General features: G+C 43.0%; 3 protein-coding genes and 1 long non-coding RNA gene across 4 annotated transcripts; all 4 read left to right on the top strand.

Annotated features, from left to right (window-relative positions):
• The first annotated feature begins 247 nt into the window (after window positions 1-247).
• Window positions 248-3642, top strand: LOC115677754 (N6-mAMP deaminase). The gene is made up of 11 exons (XM_030600977.2): window positions 248-641; window positions 834-904; window positions 1680-1771; window positions 1847-1906; window positions 2011-2244; window positions 2341-2417; window positions 2523-2592; window positions 2706-2819; window positions 2908-2974; window positions 3151-3255; window positions 3328-3642. Exons 1-11 carry the CDS (start codon window positions 550-552, stop codon window positions 3468-3470), a joined length of 1125 nt encoding a protein of 374 aa, XP_030456837.2. The 5' UTR covers window positions 248-549; the 3' UTR covers window positions 3471-3642.
• A 135-nt stretch (window positions 3643-3777) lies between these two features.
• LOC115677776 (uncharacterized) lies at window positions 3778-5308 on the top strand. Its single transcript, XM_030600997.2, is given in 2 exon segments — window positions 3778-4705; window positions 4708-5308. Coding segments are annotated over 2 exon segments (480 nt in total). The 5' UTR covers window positions 3778-4542; the 3' UTR covers window positions 5025-5308.
• A 2505-nt stretch (window positions 5309-7813) lies between these two features.
• Window positions 7814-11545, top strand: LOC115677759 (cardiolipin synthase (CMP-forming), mitochondrial). The gene is made up of 8 exons (XM_056303904.1): window positions 7814-8415; window positions 8982-9048; window positions 9167-9241; window positions 9344-9395; window positions 9778-9863; window positions 9954-10028; window positions 10814-10908; window positions 10997-11545. The coding sequence occupies exons 1-8, from the start codon at window positions 7874-7876 to the stop codon at window positions 11085-11087; spliced, it is 1083 nt and encodes a 360-aa protein (XP_056159879.1). The 5' UTR covers window positions 7814-7873; the 3' UTR covers window positions 11088-11545.
• Window positions 11546-14899: 3354 nt separating this feature from the next.
• LOC115677760 (uncharacterized) lies at window positions 14900-15951 on the top strand. The gene is made up of 2 exons (XR_008814709.1): window positions 14900-15317; window positions 15407-15951. It is a non-coding gene; the product is annotated as an uncharacterized LOC115677760 (long non-coding RNA).
• Window positions 15952-18805: the final 2854 nt, after the last annotated feature.

Here is an 18805-nt window from a genome sequence, read left to right on the forward strand (position 1 = left end):
CAAAGGGTGTGAAACCGAACTAAATCAATTTGACAATTCCACCTCAGCTCGCTCTGAAACCGAACCGAACCGAACTAACTAGTGGGCAAAGGATTCATAAAAATCAAGAAGAGGGCACCGTGGGGCGCCTCTCTCTTTCCTTCTACATTGATTTCACCTGAGATAAAAACGGAGTAACACATGTACAGAAGCACGCACGAGCTTGGCTTATATAAGACGAAGTTGTACGAGAATGTCGTGGCATCGCGCCGGTTCTTGATTCGACCCACGGTTCTTGATTCGACTTGTGTGATGCACGGCAATGTCTGGATCGGGTACGCAAGTGGGATCCCCTCTGAATCTTTGCGGGCCCCGAGCTCCGATTCTTCAGCTGACCCTTTTCGCCGACCAGGACCACCGCCGATGCTGCGCTGCGCACCACCTGCCTCGCCTCATTTTCCGAGTATTTTAAGCCCGGTGAGGAGGAGTTACACGCCACTCCACTCCGAATTGCATAAAGGAGGACGCTTTTTCGACTTCAAGAGAGAGAGAGAGGGGTTTATCTGAGAGATGGGAAGGAGAGAAATGGAGTGGTTTAGGTCGATGCCGAAGGTGGAGTTGCATGCCCACCTCAATGGGTCCATCAGAGACTCCACGATCTTGTGAGTCTGGCTTTCTGGGTTCCTGGGTTTTTCTTTTTTTGTATGCCCTCCATGTGTTTGATGCAGTGCCTGACAGAGTACCGAGTTCGAGCTCCGGACTGCCCTGGCGGGTGTTCCCCTACTGTGTTTTCGAAGCTGTGTTTTGATTGTTGTTGTTGTCGAGGAGTATTGATCTTGGTTTCGCACTTGCAGAGAGCTAGCTAGAGATTTGGGTCAGAAGGGTGTCGTTGCTTTCTTGGACGTGGAGCACGTTATCATGAAAAGTATGCATTCTAGTCTGTTCTCACGTGCTTTTCTCTGCTTTGGTGCTGTGGACCAGGAGGGAATAGAGTCAAAATTTGAACTTTGAATTTTCGAGTAAAGCCCATTATCAGGAAATTTTCCTTTTTTATCCGTGAATTCAGCGAAAGATTTACGGAGTGATGTGACTAGGTAGAGCACCTTGTGCTGAATATGTTACAATGTTATGGGAATTTGACAGAAAAAGCAATTGAAAGAATGCTATTCAATATAAATTCAAAAGGCCAGAGACCAATAAGACTGATTGAACCATACTGTTCACTGCCATAGTATAAGCATAACATGAACTACAACTGCTTTTGTGTAAAGCACATTGAAAATGCAGGAGAGTCCACGCCCATGTACTCGTATCCATGGTCTCAGTGCACCTTTCTCTGACGTTTTCTTTCTTAGAAGTTGCACCCGTTAGTGGACATGGAATGCGCTCTTGTTTCCTAAGAAGGAAGCTATAGCAACAAAAGCTTATTGTGTAAGCACATTGAAAATGCAGGAGAGTCCACGCCCATGTACTCGTATCCATGGTCTCAGTGCACCTTTCTCTGACGTTTTCTTTCTTAGAAGTTGCACCCGTTAGTGGACATGGAATGCGCTCTTGTTTCCTAAGAAGGAAGCTATAGCAACAAAAGCAAAGTCTAACATTAAATCTGGTCCCATTTGCGATGTCTGTCGTCTACAGCCTTAACTGATTATTGGATATATTAACATCATTTCTTTTTTCTGAATTTCTTTGTGGTTTAGATGATCGTTCTTTGGTTGAAGTGTTCAAAATGTTTGATCTCATTCATGTTATTACAACCGAGCACTCTACCATCACGAGGATTACCAAAGAAGTAAGACCATTTGGCCCTACCGCGTAATCTGTTGCTTCAGATAACCGCATTTTTCCTCCATCTTGTTCCTGACAGGTTATTGAAGATTTTGCTTCTGACAACGTGGTCTACTTAGAGTTAAGAACAACTCCAAAGGTGCTTATATTGTACTTCAGTTCCTTTTTCTCTCATCTTCCAGGAATGACATATTAAATGATTATTATACGGAGGAAGTTACTGAACATCTTCAATCTGTAAAGAAAAATGATTCCATAGGAATGAGCAAGCGCTCTTACATGGAAGCAGTGATTCAAGGTTTGAGAGCCGTCGCCAGCGTCGATGTCCATTTTGTCCCTCGGACTGAACAAGCAGCAAGTTCCTTAAATTCTCAATCTATTGAGAATTCTTTCAATGGATCTGCTAAAAAAAAGATTTATGTTAGACTTCTTCTCAGCATTGACCGCCGTGAGACCACCATTGCTGCATTGGAAACTGTATGTTCTAGAGTCTTGTGCTCTTTGAGGTGAAGTTACTCATTTTAGCATCATATTGCTTTGCAAGGAGGTCTTAGATGCAATCAGCTTTTGTAGGTTGAGCTTGCACTGGAAATGAGGGATCTAGGAGTAGTCGGTGTAGATCTTTCCGGGAACCCCACTGTAGGAGAATGGTAATTGTTTATGAGAACGGTTTGAAGCTAACAAGTTTCTTTCTGGTTTTGCATTTTTCTTGTGACATATAAGTGGCCCTGTCATGACTGGCTTTTTATTATCAGGGATACCTTTGTCCCAGCACTAAGTTTTGCGAGGCAGCATGACCTCAGAGTAACTCTTCATTGTGGAGAGGTGCATTTGTTTTTCTAATTCCTGTCCTGTTTATGAACTTGTCTCCTTTTCTCTTTCCACAATTAACATTTAACAGTCTCCGACAAGTTGCTTTTGTATCTTAGTGGTATTAGATACCTAATCGGAAGGAGATCCAACAAATGCTGGACTTTGTTCCTGAAAGAATAGGGCATGCTTGCTGCTTCTGTGAGGAAGACTGGAGGAAGTTGAAGGCTCTCAACATTCCAGTGAGATCCTCAGAACCACTCAGTTTGAATATGACAGAATGAGCTTCATTTTTCAATGAGCTCTTAGTGGTACTTTTAACTTTTGTAGGTAGAAATTTGCTTGACTTCCAACATCGTGACTCAATCTATTTCTTCCATAGATGTGCACCATTTCGGTAAGTTTCGAGCCTCTTTGTAAACTAATAAAATGTTCATCAAGTTCTTGTAAGAATCTAGCTTGTATTGAGTGTGTTTCTCATTGCATGCTTGCTTCGAAAACATTTCTTATGGCAATTGTAAGCACGAGCATCTCTTATTTGTATATCATAGCATTGAGTGCTTGTTCGTGCAGCTCATCTATACAGGGCACAACACCCTATAGCCTTATGCACCGATGACACAGGTGTCTTTTCCACTAGCCTTTCACAGGAATATAGCCTGGCATCTTCCACATTCGGTGCGTACAATCTCAACCGTGCTTTTAACAAAGAATTAAGACCATACCTAACGTTTGCTTTATATCTGAAAGGTATTGAGAAGGTGGACATTTTCAATTTAGCATCCAAAGCGATTTCGCTCGCATTTGCCGATCTCGAAGTGAAGGACGAAGTGAGAAAGATTTTTTCGTCTTCCAAGGGCCAGCTTTCTTACATGGATCGGATTGATCCGTGATCTCTGCATATGCGGGACGGCTCTAAGCTCTAATATCAGAGTCCATCTATGTTTAGAATGGATTGAACCCTGTAGGATGTTTAGCTATAAATCTTTAATAACTGTTGCAGGACAATGCCATTTGATCTTTAAGATGCCTTATATTAGCTTATAAACAGTCTCTCTTTTCTTTTGTCTTGGTTTCTCTGGTATTATCATTTCAATTTCAGCAAATTGATGAATCGGATTAAACATGGATCATACCATGCAGCCACGGCAGCGATTAAGGGGTTGGTGGTAGAAATACTTTCTCAAACTGAACATTTCATCATTTGTCTGTTGGGATCAATGAGTTGCAGGGTGAGCTGCACAATTTAGTCAATGAAGAAGGAGCATCAATCCATATGATTAAGTGTGGAGTGAATTATTCCCATCGCTATGGTTAAGGGACCTTTATCAATTGCAGGCCTACAGGGTATGAAAATTCAGGGTTCCCAAAGAATCATGCCTATTCTAAAGTGAAGATGTTCCACATGATGAAGCCGAAAGCACCATAAACAATGAAAAGAAACAGTAGTGACAGAGACAAAACCCCACCCATAGGACAATGATTTTCTCTCCCTTACTATTCAATTTTTCCTTCTTTAAATGATTTATCTTTCACCAACTAATGGCAATGAAATCTTCCTCCTCCCTTTCTTTTTCTCATCCCAAGACTGTGATGGGAAGACAAGAAGTTTTACCAAACAGGGCAAAATGACTTGGATACCAATCGAGCCAAGAGAGAGATTTGTTCCTCCGTTTAGCCTCCATTTGTGACCAAAGAGAAAATGTGAGACGGATGGCTACGTAATATCGGTGCTAGTGTTAGTGACCCTCGAATATTGTAACCGGAATGCGACCGAAAATCAACTCGGAATGCGACCGGAAATTACTTGTGATTTTCTATGAAATTACCAACTCGAGAAGAAAAAGGGACTATGGGTTTAGAATTCACAAGGGCGCCAAAATATTTTAACCGGGAAACATGGATGCTCTGATTGAAAACGCAAGACATAATGAGCTAAAGGTCCAAAAATTATAGAATCTCATAATGACAATGCAAGCAAAAAAGCATAAAAGCACCAAACAGGAACAATCTATCTGCCAACCCTGGACAAAGACCTTGGATCTTCACCACTTTTCTTCCTCCACACTCCCAAAGTCATCAGATGCAAATATAAAGCACAACACAAAAAAGGGTTCTATTCACTCTCCAGCTCCACCTAAGATCGTCCGGATATGGCCTCGGCGGCTCCGGTCGCGATTGGTACGCGGGGCACGGTAGGCTCACTCGTGAGGAAGGAAATCGAGTACTTCAGCAAGGTCCGCGGCGATACTAGTTCGCAGGTGGAAGAGGCTGCTTCGAGGAGGGGGTATTTCAGACTCGGTTTTCGGTTCTTCGCAACACCGTGGAGGAGGAAGAAGCAGCTCGTGCCGAGGATATGCTCGGTCGTGGAAGTCGCGGAGAGGAACTACGGGGTGAGGAGTGAAATCCCAGGTTTCCATTACAGGGTGCTCAAGAATGAATTGTAAGGAGACAAAAGAGGCCAAATTCAGGAGAACGGTTTCAAGCCAAAGCCCAGTCACTTCATCAAGCTGCGAGCAAGTTAAAAGAAAGCCACCATCACTTTGTTCTTGGGTGAACTCACTTTGGATTTTCTGATCCAAAACCATTCTTCTTGTCTTCCTATTTCAGAAAGTCATCACTTCATTCACATGACTTTAGTAGGATCTTGCTGCTTGTATAGCTATTTCACAAACACTTTGATTTGTTTTCTGAAGTGTCGACCCCAGCAGGTCGGGATTGCTTCTCTTGAGATTCGATTCGATTCGATCCAAGCTGATCCTAGCCCTCGATTCTGCCTGTCGATCCAGTGGTTGGTGTTTATGGCTGTGACATTAGAATATCGACATGATAAGAGCTTGTGATGCGTCTGTATACAAATTAAAAGGGTCAATTACAATTGAGAATTATATCACGATAACAAAGATAGATTACGACGGCTTTACATCTTATTTTTCTTTCTCAGTTACGGTTTTATTTTCATTTTGTATAGTGAGACAAACAACACATTTATCCATGTAGCTAGTGACTTAAAGTATCCACATATCAAGTCATTATACTCGGTAAGCTTTTCCACTTCATCTAATAGTTGTCGTATTGAAAAGATGACCTTTCAGGAACTAGTAATATCTTCATGTCATTAGTGATTCTCCATGAGCAAAATTGAATTCTTGAGTCCTAAAAAATCTTAGGAAATTTGTAGAAACCCGATCGTCCATCTGAGAATGTATCTTGTGATTGGTAATCGTAAATGGTATGTTCTGAATGTGGTGGTAATCACAAGCTCTGAGAATTGTCTAGGTGTAGTAGTGATGGGGTCGAGGCAAAGATCTTGCCCAAATACGAGGACAAAATTTGACTAATTATGTCCATTAATTATGTGAATCCGACCATTTATGACTCCGTGAAATATCTTTCGAAAATAAACAAGTTCGATCGACAAAGGTTTTGGGAGTCCTCCGTTTGATTCTCGATCGGAAAGTTAATGACAAGAAATTTTAAGATGTGAATATTGGAACTATCGTGGACAACAATGTAAATTACACTGGAAATGTAAAATGTGCCGAAAATCGAGATGAACAAGATGTGTTCTTCGAATTGATTGAGCAAGTCCTTCACAGAGAGTACACTTGCGTTTGGTACTCCGAATTTAAATCCGGGCAGGATAAGTCGTTATCCTATCTGGTATTTGAACCCGGATATGTCCGGACAAAATGTCCGATAAGAAATTAAAAGAGAGGCTAGAATAAAGCCGGATTGGGATAAGAAAAATTTAACAAAGTGAGAATGTTAAGAGTTTTGTAGAGATTAGGAAGCCCTTGCATAAGTATCGCGGTTTTTACTCCTTTATCTTGGTAAGTTCGTCTTTTAATGACATGACTCTTTGTAGAGCACTTATAAGGTATTTATAAAGCGAGGTGATGATGACGATGGTGATGGTGTTATTGAAAATCTTCGGCATCGCCGATAACCCAGACCTCGATTTACTGTAAGGCGACGTAAAGGCAATGCTAGTGATCGCTTGAAATCCTCCCTCCCAAGGTATTTATAAGCGAGGTGATGATGGTGATGGTGTTACTGTAAATCTTCGGCATTGCCGATAACCCAGACCTCGATTACTGTAAGGCGACGTAAAGGCGATGCTAGTGGTCGCTTGAAATCCCCCCCCCCCTCCCCCCCCCCCTTGTGTTTGGATTTGTGTCATCGAGCAAAGAAGACACTGGTGGTGGTATGCTTCAACCGTGGCGACCATGGCGGCAGCGGTGGCTGCAATCCCAAGATCTGGGGTTTTCCATTGTCAATTTTTTTAATTTAATTGAATTTTTTTTATTTACTTTCCGATCTTATATCGAAGTGCACTAAATACTTGATAAAATTACGTATACGTTACTATTCGAGAGATTATTTACCCCTATCCAATGGTATCATAATCCTTATCATACCACCAAAATGCAACCGCCTAAGGTATTTATAACCAACAATCTACGGTTACGCAAACATTTATATAACCCCTTAATCCCATCCACATTTACAGTAAATTTCAAACAACAGACACCATGACTCTGTCATTAATTGCAATATATCTCAACAACACTAGGCCAAAATCAGGAACTGTCCAACCGTACTCGATTGGTCAACTTCTCTCGGGTCTTGATGAAGGCTCTATTCGATAGCTTTCACATCGCATGCCAAATGACTTCAACAGCGAGTTGCCGGTTCCCATGCTTCGACCCACGAGGCTTTGCTAACCACTTCTGGGTCAATTTTTTTTTTGGGAAAAAAATCACCAAAAACCCCAAACTTTTTTACTTGTGACACATTTACCTCAAACTTTTTTTTAGCGACACCAAAAACCCCAAACTGGCCCTCGCCGGAAAGAAAAAAAAAGTAAAAAGAAAAAGAAAAAGCTAAAAAGACGAAAATGCCCATGGATAATGTATATTGGGGTAAATGTGTCACAAATAAAAAAGTTTGGGGTTTTTGGTGTCACTAAAAAAAAGTTCGGGGTAAATGTGTCACAAATAAAAAAATTTAGGGTTTTTGGTGATTTTTTACCGTGTTTTTTTGGGTGTCGGCCGTCCCCCGAAACATAAGGTGGTGTTTTGCATCCCAAGGGGCAAAGAATTTCCAGATGCAAAACCCGTGCGAGCCACCCGCGCCGACAGCCCGCCACGTGGCACCGCGACGGGGTCGCGCGCCGTCCTAAACCTCCGCAAAAAAACCTAAGTCCCCGTCTTCGTCTTCAACCTCGGCCAAGTCCTCCTCCTCCTCCTCCTCCTCCACATTCCATGTCGGCTCCCTCTGCTCGACGCGGACCATGACGATCTACAGCAGGTCGCTGCGATCCCTGATCGCCAGAAGCCCCAGGAATTCCCGAACCTTCCTCGCCGCCGCCGCCGCCACAACCGCCGCCCCCGCCGGCGCCTCCTCCTCCTACGCGGTCCCGTCTCCGTTCACGCCGCTCTTCATCAACCCCTTCCTCCACTCCAGCTTCCCCAACAGGTTCCTCTCTCCCCTCTCGAAATGGATGATCGCGCGGCCCCCCCAGGGCCCGCTGTTCCTGTCCCTGCCCCCGTGGAAGCTCTCGCAGTCGGCGACGCCGCTCCATCTCCGGAGCGGCGGCGGCGGCGGCGGCGTCGTCCTGCGGAAGGTCGAGGCCTTGAATTTGAAGCTCGATTCGCTTCGCCGGGGGCGAAGGGTCGAGGCCGCGGCCGGAATCGGGGCGGTGGCTTTGGAGCCGAAGTTGGTGGATCGGGGCGCGTCGGAGGAGAGGTCGAGCGAGGGTTTCGTGGATGGGTTTGTGAATTTGCCCAATTTGATCTCCATAAGCCGTCTCGTTTCGGGTCCTTTGCTTGGATGGTGAGCTTTGTTTAACTGTTTGAATTGATCTGTTATGCGAAAAGCTTTGATTTTTATCATATGGTAGGATTTGTTCGAATTGTTATGGAGTATATCTTACTTTGCTTAGCAGGGAGACTTATAGCCCCACCTCCCTTCGAAAAATAGAAGAGAAATGAGTTCACTTAACTTGGAAGTTCGAGTTCATGCTGTCCTGCAGCACTTGCCAAGTGCTAATTTGCATCAGAGCAAAACCTATTTTGCAGAGCCATTTCATTACTGAGTTCTTTACACCGGTTGTGTTAAAAAGTTTGATAAAATGACTAGAGTGTTGCACCCATATCATGCAATCTCGAGTGAGTACTTCAAAACACTTTTGGACATAACCAGTGTGAGTAATTGTCCTTAGGTAGTCGTATTGACGAAAGTTCTTAGTGAAGAATGTCAAAGTTTGAAAGGAGGGTCTAAAATATCGTTTCTGGCAAAATTCGGCGTGTTTTACCGTTCTTGTTACTTCCTCAATGTGCTGCTTCAAATGTGTTTAATTCTCTCACTTTTGGTGTTCCACTGAAAAACCCCTTATGCAGGATGATCGTGAATGAATGGTATGCTGCCGCATTTGTGGGGTTGGCTGTCTCTGGAGCAACTGATTGGGTTAGTTGCTGATCTTCGCTCTCTTCTGAAGCGCATTTATTAAAAAATAACGATAGTGCTTTATTAATTCCCCTTTATTTTCTTCCCCTCGTTTTGTTTCCTTGTTTGGGCATTTCAGCTAGATGGGTATGTGGCTAGGAAGATGAATATAAATTCAGTTGTGGGTTCCTATCTTGACCCACTTGCTGACAAGGTATAGTTGCAAGAGTCTCTTGTATTATTGTGTTCCATTCTTCATGAGGAATTCTTTTTGTTGGTTGTGATTGGTTTAAGATTGTTTTTGTTACTTCTACAGGTTCTAATTGGTTGTGTTGCACTGGCTATGGTACATAATGATCTTCTGCCCAGTGAGTAGTTTGCTTGCATCTTCATTGCATTGATGTGGATAAAAAGCTGCATATATATATATATATATATATATATATATATATATAGAGAGAGAGAGAGAGAGAGAGAGAGAGAGAGAGAGAGAGAGAGAGAGAGAGAGAGAGAGAGAGAGAGAGAAAGGAGAAGTTAGACCACCACGTTTAAGCAGGCTGAATGCATGAAAGGATCTCCCTAACGTAACTTAAAAGAACTTAAGCACACTCTGTCCCGAGACAGTTAATAGCAGAAAGTGACCCATGCATGTATTCATCCATGCCACCAAGATTTTTTTATTTATTTTGTTTGTATGGTGATCAAACCAAAAGCAGTAGTAAGTAAACTACATTTGGTTTCTGGATGCAGCTGAACTTGTTGGACTGGTTGTGTTGCGAGACGTCTTTCTTGTTGGTGGAGCGATGTACAAAAGAGCTAGCGACTTAGGTTGGCAGGTAAGGGTATCAACGTAAATATAGAGCATCTGAGCTCAATCTGTATGCGCTAATTGTGTGTTCTTTGACTTTGCGAAATCTTTTTCCTAGTGGGCAAGTTGGTCTGATTTCTTCAACCTCAATGGGCCTCATCGAGAAAAGGTTGAACCTCTCTTTCTCAGCAAGGTATGTGTTTTTTTCTTCGAAGTATTCTCATGACACACTTCAACCTGTCCTGATGTGTTGATTTTGGTTGTCTGGTATAGTCGTCGTTGGCACTTTGCTTGAATTTGATTTTAATGCATTTTCCGCTTTTTGGTTTTTTCCTTTCTTGGTCAGATCTGTTTTTGCGTTGAAACCCCCTTTTGGATTACAATAAGTGTTCTTGTGGCTCTCATTTGCAGACATAGTAAAATGATGTAGATGATTTTATGTTTGATCGAGTGGAGTCTCATGTAATAGCTCATGACTCTCTCGTCTTTCTACTTTTTTTGAGAACTTTTATTCATGCTCATTCACGTATGACTGAACATAAGCTCTTGAATCTCATATTCCATATTAAGAGTGTTGAAAAGAATGATTTATCTTCTTGTGCGGGAAATCTGCTTCATTTAGGAATTGGAGGGGCTCCATGGTTTTCATTATCCTGTACATCTATCACTTGCGGGAACCAATATAAGCGGAAGTTCTGTCACTGCAATGTGACTTAACCCAGAAAAGGGGCCTAGCCTCTTTTATAGCTATAACCCAGGTTCTGTCAGGACAGTGAAACAGTTGTTGAAGTCTGACCGTCATGCCAATTGTTGTGCTTCATTTATTTTACTTCTTTGGTTAACTGAAGCTAAGATTTGCTTATGGATCTCAACTTAAAAGACAGTATATAGAGTTACATCTATCTGTAGCAAACAGTTTGACAGTTTTTGATACTGTTGTGTCGTAGTATTCCCCATGTTCACTTATATTGTCTACAGGTAAATACGGTTTTCCAATTGGTTCTGGTTGCTGCCGCCCTCTTGCAACCCGAATTTGGAACCCAAGAAACTCAATCATACATTACATACTTGAGGTAAATTTGTTCTAGAAACTCCATTAATTCTAATTCCACTCAGAGGTCTTTTCGCTGAAAAGTAAGCCTCGTTGGCGACCTTCTGCAGCTGGTTGGTGGCGTCTACGACAATTGCGTCCACCGCAGCATACGGTGTGCAGCACGTGAGAAGATCCACATCCGTCCTAAGAAATCGCTAGGCCTAATTTCTCTCTACATGACTTCAGAGATGGTGTACATAACTCAGAGTCGGCAATTTCTGCAATATCTTTGATCTTTCGAATAAGGGATTGCAGCCTCTATTCAGAATTCCGATTTGCCAAAGAAAGATGATCAATGGCTAGCCATGGAAATCTTGGCACGCGAAAACAGCGGCCAAAAAGAGGGAAGTGCAATTATCAGACGAATGGATTCCCCCTCTCTTTCCATGAGATCATCTTCTTGCGGGATTCTCCACTCGTGCACATGGGCATGTGTACAAAACGGACTGTATCAGGAAGACATTCTGAGACCAGAGCATTTTAATCTTGTGAACTTTTCCATCAATGCCATGACTGTCCATGGCAAAGTTGCGTCCCTAGGGGGTTTGCCCCTGCAGACATGTCTTTGGACGTTTTGTGTATGTTGGTAAGGACATCATGCGTCCTGTTCTCTCTCATTTTTGCTCGATTCTATGTATCGTCAAACAAAGAAATTCGAGCTCGACGGCCACCATGCCGTCGTTACTCCTGTTCATTGCAGATGATGACAGTTTTTGGTTGGGAAAAAATCTGTGTAGTTCTTGATGATGCTGCTCGTCAAAGATGAGTTATAATGAGACCCAACATAACTCAGGCCACAAGTTTTTATAAACCTTATGGAAGAACAAAATTTGCTAGAGAAGGAAAATCTTCTGCAATGATTGATAGTCAGCAATTGCTGATAAATTCCAAGGATGTACAAAAAAAATCGAGAATTGCCCGGAATCGAACCGAGTTGGCTCCGATCATTGCGCGCCCCTAATAAATTCTTTCCCCGCTCGTGACGTGCTGTCATGTTATCTGTACTTTTCAAGCTGGTGGAGTAAAAAGTTCAAAATTGCACATCATTGGACAGTCCTCCTTTCCACGTGGATTTTGAGACCCGTCTTGGAATTCCGCTTACGTTTTGGGTCTCTTTCGTTCAGCAGAAAAAATCTGTTTTGTCAAAATTACTTTTTCTGTTTTCCAAATCTTTAGTGCGGTTTCGTTTCAGGAAAGAATTTTCTTTCACTTTTGATAAGCGAGAATTTTCTCGCACCTACGCAAATTTCATGTTCAATTGCTAAACAATTTCCTTTGAAACAAATGAAATGCCCCCGTGGCAGCTATATTTGCAGTTCGTTATGCATGATTCTGCGTCGTAATTTGTATTAAGGAAAATTTCAAATAGGGCGCTGAAGTGAGACGACTTTCTCCGAGCATTCCCAGAATGGACATTAGCTAAAATAAGATCCTAAAATGACCATTTTAATTTCGAAATCATCCCAACTTATCGGTCGGCCAACGAGTATTTGTGAGTTACGGGCAACTCTGTTAGGACATTTCCGTATCAAATGTTATGATTTAACGCAATTGCACGTGCCGCTCATGCGCACTCACTTGCAATTGGGTCAATATTACCCAAAGCCCTAAATATTGAAGGCTAAAAGCATTTGTTGATTCCATAAGATCCGCAGAGAAGAGGGAGAAGGACCGCCATTTTCAGTTACTTTTATTCGTTGCAACAAATGAAAAAAGCTCAAGAACATGGCGGAAGAAGAAGATGTTGATAACGAGACGTGGACCTCGCTCTTGGAACGCCACCCTTAGATCCGTCGATATCTCCCGATCTAGGTCCTTCAGCCACGCAAGGCCGTCGAGCCCGGCTGCGAATAGCCCTGCTTTGAGGCGGTGCTTGCGGGTGAGTGATTTGAGGGTTGGGTTGATCACAATGAAGGCCACGATTTGGTGTGGAAAAAATCAAAAGAACTCGAAGAACCCTAGCTTCATCGGGTCGAAAAGTGCCCCGACACAATCGTGCGTGCTGGCCGGCCGACGAGTTGAGGACGTGTTCCGATACTTAAGTCGACCATTTCAGGACCTTACTCGAGACGGAATCCGCTTTGGCATATCCCTATTGGAATTTTTCGGCGCTGTTGTATCATTCAATTGAAGTGACAACCTAAGATAATGTAAAGAATTTCGGTCTGCAAGCCTCTCTGTCTATCTTAGTATTATATGACAATAGCCCCTAAACTTATCCAATTCGCATTTGATAATGTATCACAATGTCCGCAAATCAACTAGAAGAGAAGATTGAGGTTACGTGGCAAACCTATCGATACTCAAAACCAAAAGCTAAATTGAATTGATTAGGTTGGTGTCCCCATCGAATCATAGATACTTGGAGCAAGCAAAGAAGCATCACTCTAACCGTTAAGTCCTTCACTAATCAATTTTTGCACATATTGACTCGTGGATTAGAGATATCCGTAACACGGGAAAAACGGTGTTCTCTCGAACCCAAGTCACCCAAACGCCATAATAAAGATGCACGAAGGCCGCGCGTCGGGGTCTCGCTCCTCTTCTCAATCGGCGAACGAGGCTGAGCTCTCATCGAGCCACGAAAAGAAAAAAAGGGGGAAAATACCAAAAAAAAGTCATAAATCTATTGCACTTGTTCTAATTTAGTCTTAAAGCTTTCAATTGTACCAGTCGAGTCCTAAATCTTTTGATGATTTGTCAATATAATCCATCCGGTCAATTTTGGTCGGAAATCGCTGACATGGACACTAGTCATTGACATAACCGGCACTGAAGTGGAGAAAAATTAAAATTTTTGAATATTTTTCTTCTTTCTTTTCTTTTCTCTTTTCTTTCTTTCTTTGTTTTTTTCACAACTCTAGGTTGCACGAGCTCACTGGCCACGTACGAGGATGTTGGCCCTCACCAAGATCCAACTGAGGGCTGCGATGCCCTCGCCCAAACCAAGTGAAAGTTGGCCAACGACCTCGCTGGCCCACAATTGGGAAAAAAAAAAGAAAAGAAAGAAGGAAAGAAAAAAGAAAAAAGTAATAAAAAATTTAAAAAAAATTATCCACGTCAGCACTGACTAGGCAATGCGAAGTAAGACGACTAATGTCCATATCAGCAATTTCCGACTAAAATTGACCAGATGGATCACATTGACAAATCGTTAACAATTTTATGACTGAATTAGCACAATTTAAAGGTTCAGGACTGAATCGGTACCACTGCAACAGGTTTAAGATTTTTTCGGTACTTTTCCCCAGAGAAAAAAGCCGTCTCTCGTGCGAGCGAACGGAGGGACCGCTAAAGTAGCAATCTTTGCTCTAAAGAAAAGGATCTCCTAATCCGATTATTTGCCAATAACCATCAATTTCCTTCTATGGCCAAAACAAGCCAAGACCCAGATGACCCGTTTGCCCCAAAAGGAAGGCAGACATGCCGAGCTACAAAATTAGGTGGCTTAACACAATTTCTTGCATGGCGGACCAAATCGTGGTCCACCAACCATCGTGCAACATCGCTGTAATTCCAATGGCCACGTTCGATTGCTGGTGTTGTTGCTGCTGCGGTGGTAGGTTGCTACGGACCCTCCAAAATCACGTGATCGAGAAATTAGAGCTCGAGCGGCTCGACTTTTCGCGGGTCGCCGCACCCACCGAACGTCCCACCAAGGTCTGCTCCGATTGGTCCTTTCGGATCGGACCATTTGCCGCCAAAACATTGCGGTGGAGGAAGGTGAGATTGGACATGGGGAGCTCGAAACAGTTTTTATGGTTGGAGACAACTCTCGGATGGATGGCAAAGTCAACTCCCTTGACCGCTTGGTGACAACTTTTGTGGAGTTCGTGATTATTGTAGGGTAACGGCCTTTCTTGATTTGTTTTTTTTGAAGAGAAACCTGAATTAAAGATGTGCCGATCGCGGCATTGCTAGGTTCGTAGTCGAGAGAGTACGCACATGAGAAGATCATCTGATTATTGAGTGGTCTCTTTCTACTCTTTTGGAGAAATTCTGTTCGTGCTGATTCTTGTATGACTGAAGATAAGCTCTTGAATCTCATTCTCCATATTAAGAGCGGTGATAAGAATAATTTATCTTCTTTGTTGCTGAAGCCTGACTGTCGTGCCAGTTGTTGTGCTTCGTTTATTGTTGTTCTTTGGTCAACTGAAGGTAAGAATTACTTATGGATCTCAGTCTCAAAGACAGTAGATAGAGTTACATAGATATGTAGCAAAAGGTTTGACAGTGTTTCAAATGCTGTTGTTCTGTCCTAGTATTCCTCACAGTCGCTCGTATTGTCTACAGGTAAATACGGTTTTCCAATTGGATCTAGTTGCTGCCGCCCTCTTGCAACCTGAATTTGGAACCCCAGAAAGTCAAACCGTACATTACATGCTCGAGGTGAATTTGTCCTAGAAACTCCATTAATTCTAATTCCACTCAGAGGTGTTTTCGGCTGAAAAGTAAGCCTCGTTGGCGACCTTTTGCAGCTGGTCAGTGGCGTCTACGACAGTTGCGTCCACCGCAGCATACGGTGTGCAGCACGTGAGAAGATCCACATCCATCCTAAGAAATCGCTAGGCCTAATTTCTCTCTACATTGACTTCAGAGATGGTGTACATAACTCAAGAGTCGGCAATTTCTGCAATATCTTAGATCTTTCGAGTAAGGGATTGCAGCCTCTATTCAGAATTCCGATTTGCCAAAGAAAGATGATCAATGGCTAGCCATGGAAATCTTGGCACGCGAAAAAGAGGGAATTGCGGTTATCAGACGAATGGATTCCGCCGCTCCTTCCATGAGATCATCTTCTCACGGGAATTTTGATTCTTGCATGTGGGCATGATGTGTACAAAAGCGGACTGTATCAGGAGGTCATTCAGAGACCAGAGCATTTTAATCTTGTGAACTTTTCCAATCAATGCCATAACTTTCCATGGCAAAGCTGCGTCCCTAGGGGCTTGCCCCTGCAGACATTGTCTTCTGGACGTTTTGTATATGTCCGCAAGGACATCATGCCTCTTGTTCTCTCCCATTTTTACTCGATTCTATGTATCTTCAACAAAGAAGTTCGAGCTCGATGCGCAACCCGCCGTCGTACATACATTGCGAAATGTAAGAAGCATGAAGACAGTTTTCGGTTCGAGACATCCGGATGGCTCCTGATGATGCAGCTTGGTATTGCGAGTGGGGAAGGCCTGCTGCTGAATCACAGTGATATCAGCGATTGCTGATAAATTCTTCCCCTACTTGCGACGTGCGGTTATCTGTACTTTTCAAGCTCGCGGGACAAAAAGTTCAAGAGGGTCAAGTAATTCGACATCATTGGACAGTCCTCCTTTCCAACGTGGATTTAAGACCCGTCTTGGAATTCCGCTCCCCTTTTTGGGTCCCTTTCGTTTAGCACGAAAAATCTGTTTTTGTCAAAATTTACTGTTATCTGTTTTCCTATTTGAGGTAAGGATTTTCTTTTTCTTTTGATAAGTGCGAATTTTCTCGCATCTACGCATGCATCGTGTCCAGTTGCACTTAGGGTTTCGGGTAATTTTGACTCCGTTGCACGTGAGCGCCACGTGCAATAGGGTCGAATAGGAACGTTCGGGACGAAAGTGCCCCGATAAAGTTGCACGCACTTGCTCGCCTACCGGCGAAGATTGGGCCGGCCGGTGAGTTTTGGGCGTGTTCCGAGACTTAAGCCGGCCATTTTCAGGGCTTTTAATCGGGCGGAATCCACTTTGGCATATCCCTACTCGAAAATTTTTTGGGCACCGTGATATAATTTTCAATTGAAGCGACGACTCAAGATAATGTAAAGAATTTTGGTCTGCAAGCCTCTCTGTCTATCTGGGTGGACAACAAATAAAGTGCACGCCGAAGTTATTTGGTGAGGACCGGACGGAACGAAGAAAGGGACTCTTCCAAACATTATCATTTGACAATAGCCCCTAAACTTATCCATTCGCATTTTATAATATGGGAATGCCCGAAAATCAACTAGAAGAGAACATCAAGGTTACGTGGCAAAGCAGTGGATGCTAAAAACCAAAAGGCTAAATTTAATTAATTAGGTTGTTTGTCCCTATCGAATCATAGATCTTGGAGCGATAAAGATGCATCAATCTAACCGTAAGTCCTTCACTAATCAGTTTTTGCACCTATTGACTCGGGGTTCGGAGATATCCATAACACGGGAAAAACGGTATCCTCTCGAACCCTAGCTAGTCACCCAAACGCCATAATAAAGATTGCATGAAGGCAGTGTGTCAGCGTTTCGCTCCTATTCTCAATCGGCGAACGAGGCCGAGCTCTCGTCGAGCCACGAAAAGAAAAAAAAAGGGGAAAAAATACCAAAAAATATCATAAACCTATTGCACTTGTGCTAATTTAATCTTAAAACTTTTAATTGTATCGGTTGAGTCTTAAACCTTTTGACGATTTGCCAATAAAATTCATCTGGCCAATTTTGGTCGGAAATCGCTAACATGGATGCCCACCATCCTACTTGGTACGACCAACATTGACGTAAACAAACTTTACAAATTTTTAATTATTTTCTTCTTTTCTTTTCTTTCTTTGTTTTTTTTTTTTACAACTCTGGGTCAGCGAGGTCACTGGCCATAGGTGAGGGCCTTTGTACCCTCGGCCAGACCAGAAGAGGGTCAGCCGGCGACCTCGCCAGCCGTGAAGAAAAGAAAGGAAAGAAAAGAAAAAAGAAAAGAAGAAAGTAATAACAATTCAAAAAAAGATTTATAAAATTTATAACAAAATTCACGTCTGCCCCGGTCATGCAATGTAAGATGCCCAGCGTCCATGTTAGCGATTCGGCTAAAATTGAGCGGATGGATTACATTGATAAATCGTTAAAATATTTTAAGACTGAATTGACATAAGTATAATAGGTTCGTGACTTTTTTCGGTACTTTTTCCCAAAAGAAAAAAGCCGACTCTCCTGCGAGCGAACAGAGTAGTAATCTTTGCTCTAAAGAAAGGTATCTCCTAATCCGATTATTTCCCAATCTCCCATCCATTTTCTTAATTTGGCCCCAAACAAGCCAAGACCCAGATGACCCATTTGCCCCAAAAGGAAGGCGTACATGCCGAGCTGCAAAATTAGGTGGCTCAACACAATTTCTTGCGTGGCGGACCAAATCGTGGTCCACCAACCATCGTGCAACATCGCTGTAATTCCAATGGCCGCGTTCGATTGCTGGTGCTGCTGCTGCCGCTGCCGCGGCTGGTGGGTTGCTACGGACCCTCCAAAAATCAGGTGATCGAGAAATTAGAGCCCGAGCGGCTCGACTTCTCCCCGGGTCGCCGCACCCGCCAAACGTCCCGCCGAGCTCGGCTCCGATTGGTCCCTTTCGGATCGGGCTCTCGTTTGCCGCCAAAATAGAGCGGGAGAAGATGCTTTTCCGATTTTTTTTGTTTTGGTGTAGTGGAGGAGGAAGGTGAGATTGGACATGGAGAGAAGGGTAGTGTTTTGGCCCGTCCTAGGACCAACCCGCCAGTGTTGGGAACATCAGTTTTCCTGACAAATAAAAAAAAATATGCGGACCAACATCGGATGAACGGAACAAAAAGAAAAGAACATAACTTTCCATACAATTCATATACTATGACGGTTTTATTAACCACATCATCCATAAATCAAGGTACCCATCAAATGAGTGTCCGGAGATAAGAGAAGGAGAGAGTTATGAGTGTCTAGTTACGTTTTTTTTTTTGTCGATTTTTTTAATTAAAATTTTAAAAATAAATATATTATTATTATATTACGGCCCGCCTCGGTGGGTGGAGATTGTCGCTTCCACACGGAATCGGAACGGACCGATACCCACCGGTTCCAAAAAATTGGAACCGGGAACTGGACCGTCCCCTTGGGAACCACC

This window comes from Syzygium oleosum, unplaced genomic scaffold, assembly GCF_021117445.2.
Source record: "Syzygium oleosum isolate NSW1041296 unplaced genomic scaffold, Sole_v2.1 Sole_v2.29, whole genome shotgun sequence".
NCBI lineage: Eukaryota > Viridiplantae > Streptophyta > Magnoliopsida > Myrtales > Myrtaceae > Syzygium > Syzygium oleosum.

Coding starts and splice junctions, on each gene's coding strand:
- LOC115677754 (XM_030600977.2), top strand. CDS start 550: ATGGGAAGGAGAGAAATGGAGTGGTTTAGGTCGATGCCGAAGGTGGAG. Junction 2,245..2,340: donor CCATTGCTGCATTGGAAACT/GTATGTTCTAGA, acceptor CAGCTTTTGTAG/GTTGAGCTTGCACTGGAAAT. Junction 2,820..2,907: donor TGAAGGCTCTCAACATTCCA/GTGAGATCCTCA, acceptor TAACTTTTGTAG/GTAGAAATTTGCTTGACTTC.
- LOC115677759 (XM_056303904.1), top strand. CDS start 7,874: ATGACGATCTACAGCAGGTCGCTGCGATCCCTGATCGCCAGAAGCCCC. Junction 8,416..8,981: donor TCGGGTCCTTTGCTTGGATG/GTGAGCTTTGTT, acceptor CCCCTTATGCAG/GATGATCGTGAATGAATGGT. Junction 9,242..9,343: donor TTGACCCACTTGCTGACAAG/GTATAGTTGCAA, acceptor TTACTTCTACAG/GTTCTAATTGGTTGTGTTGC.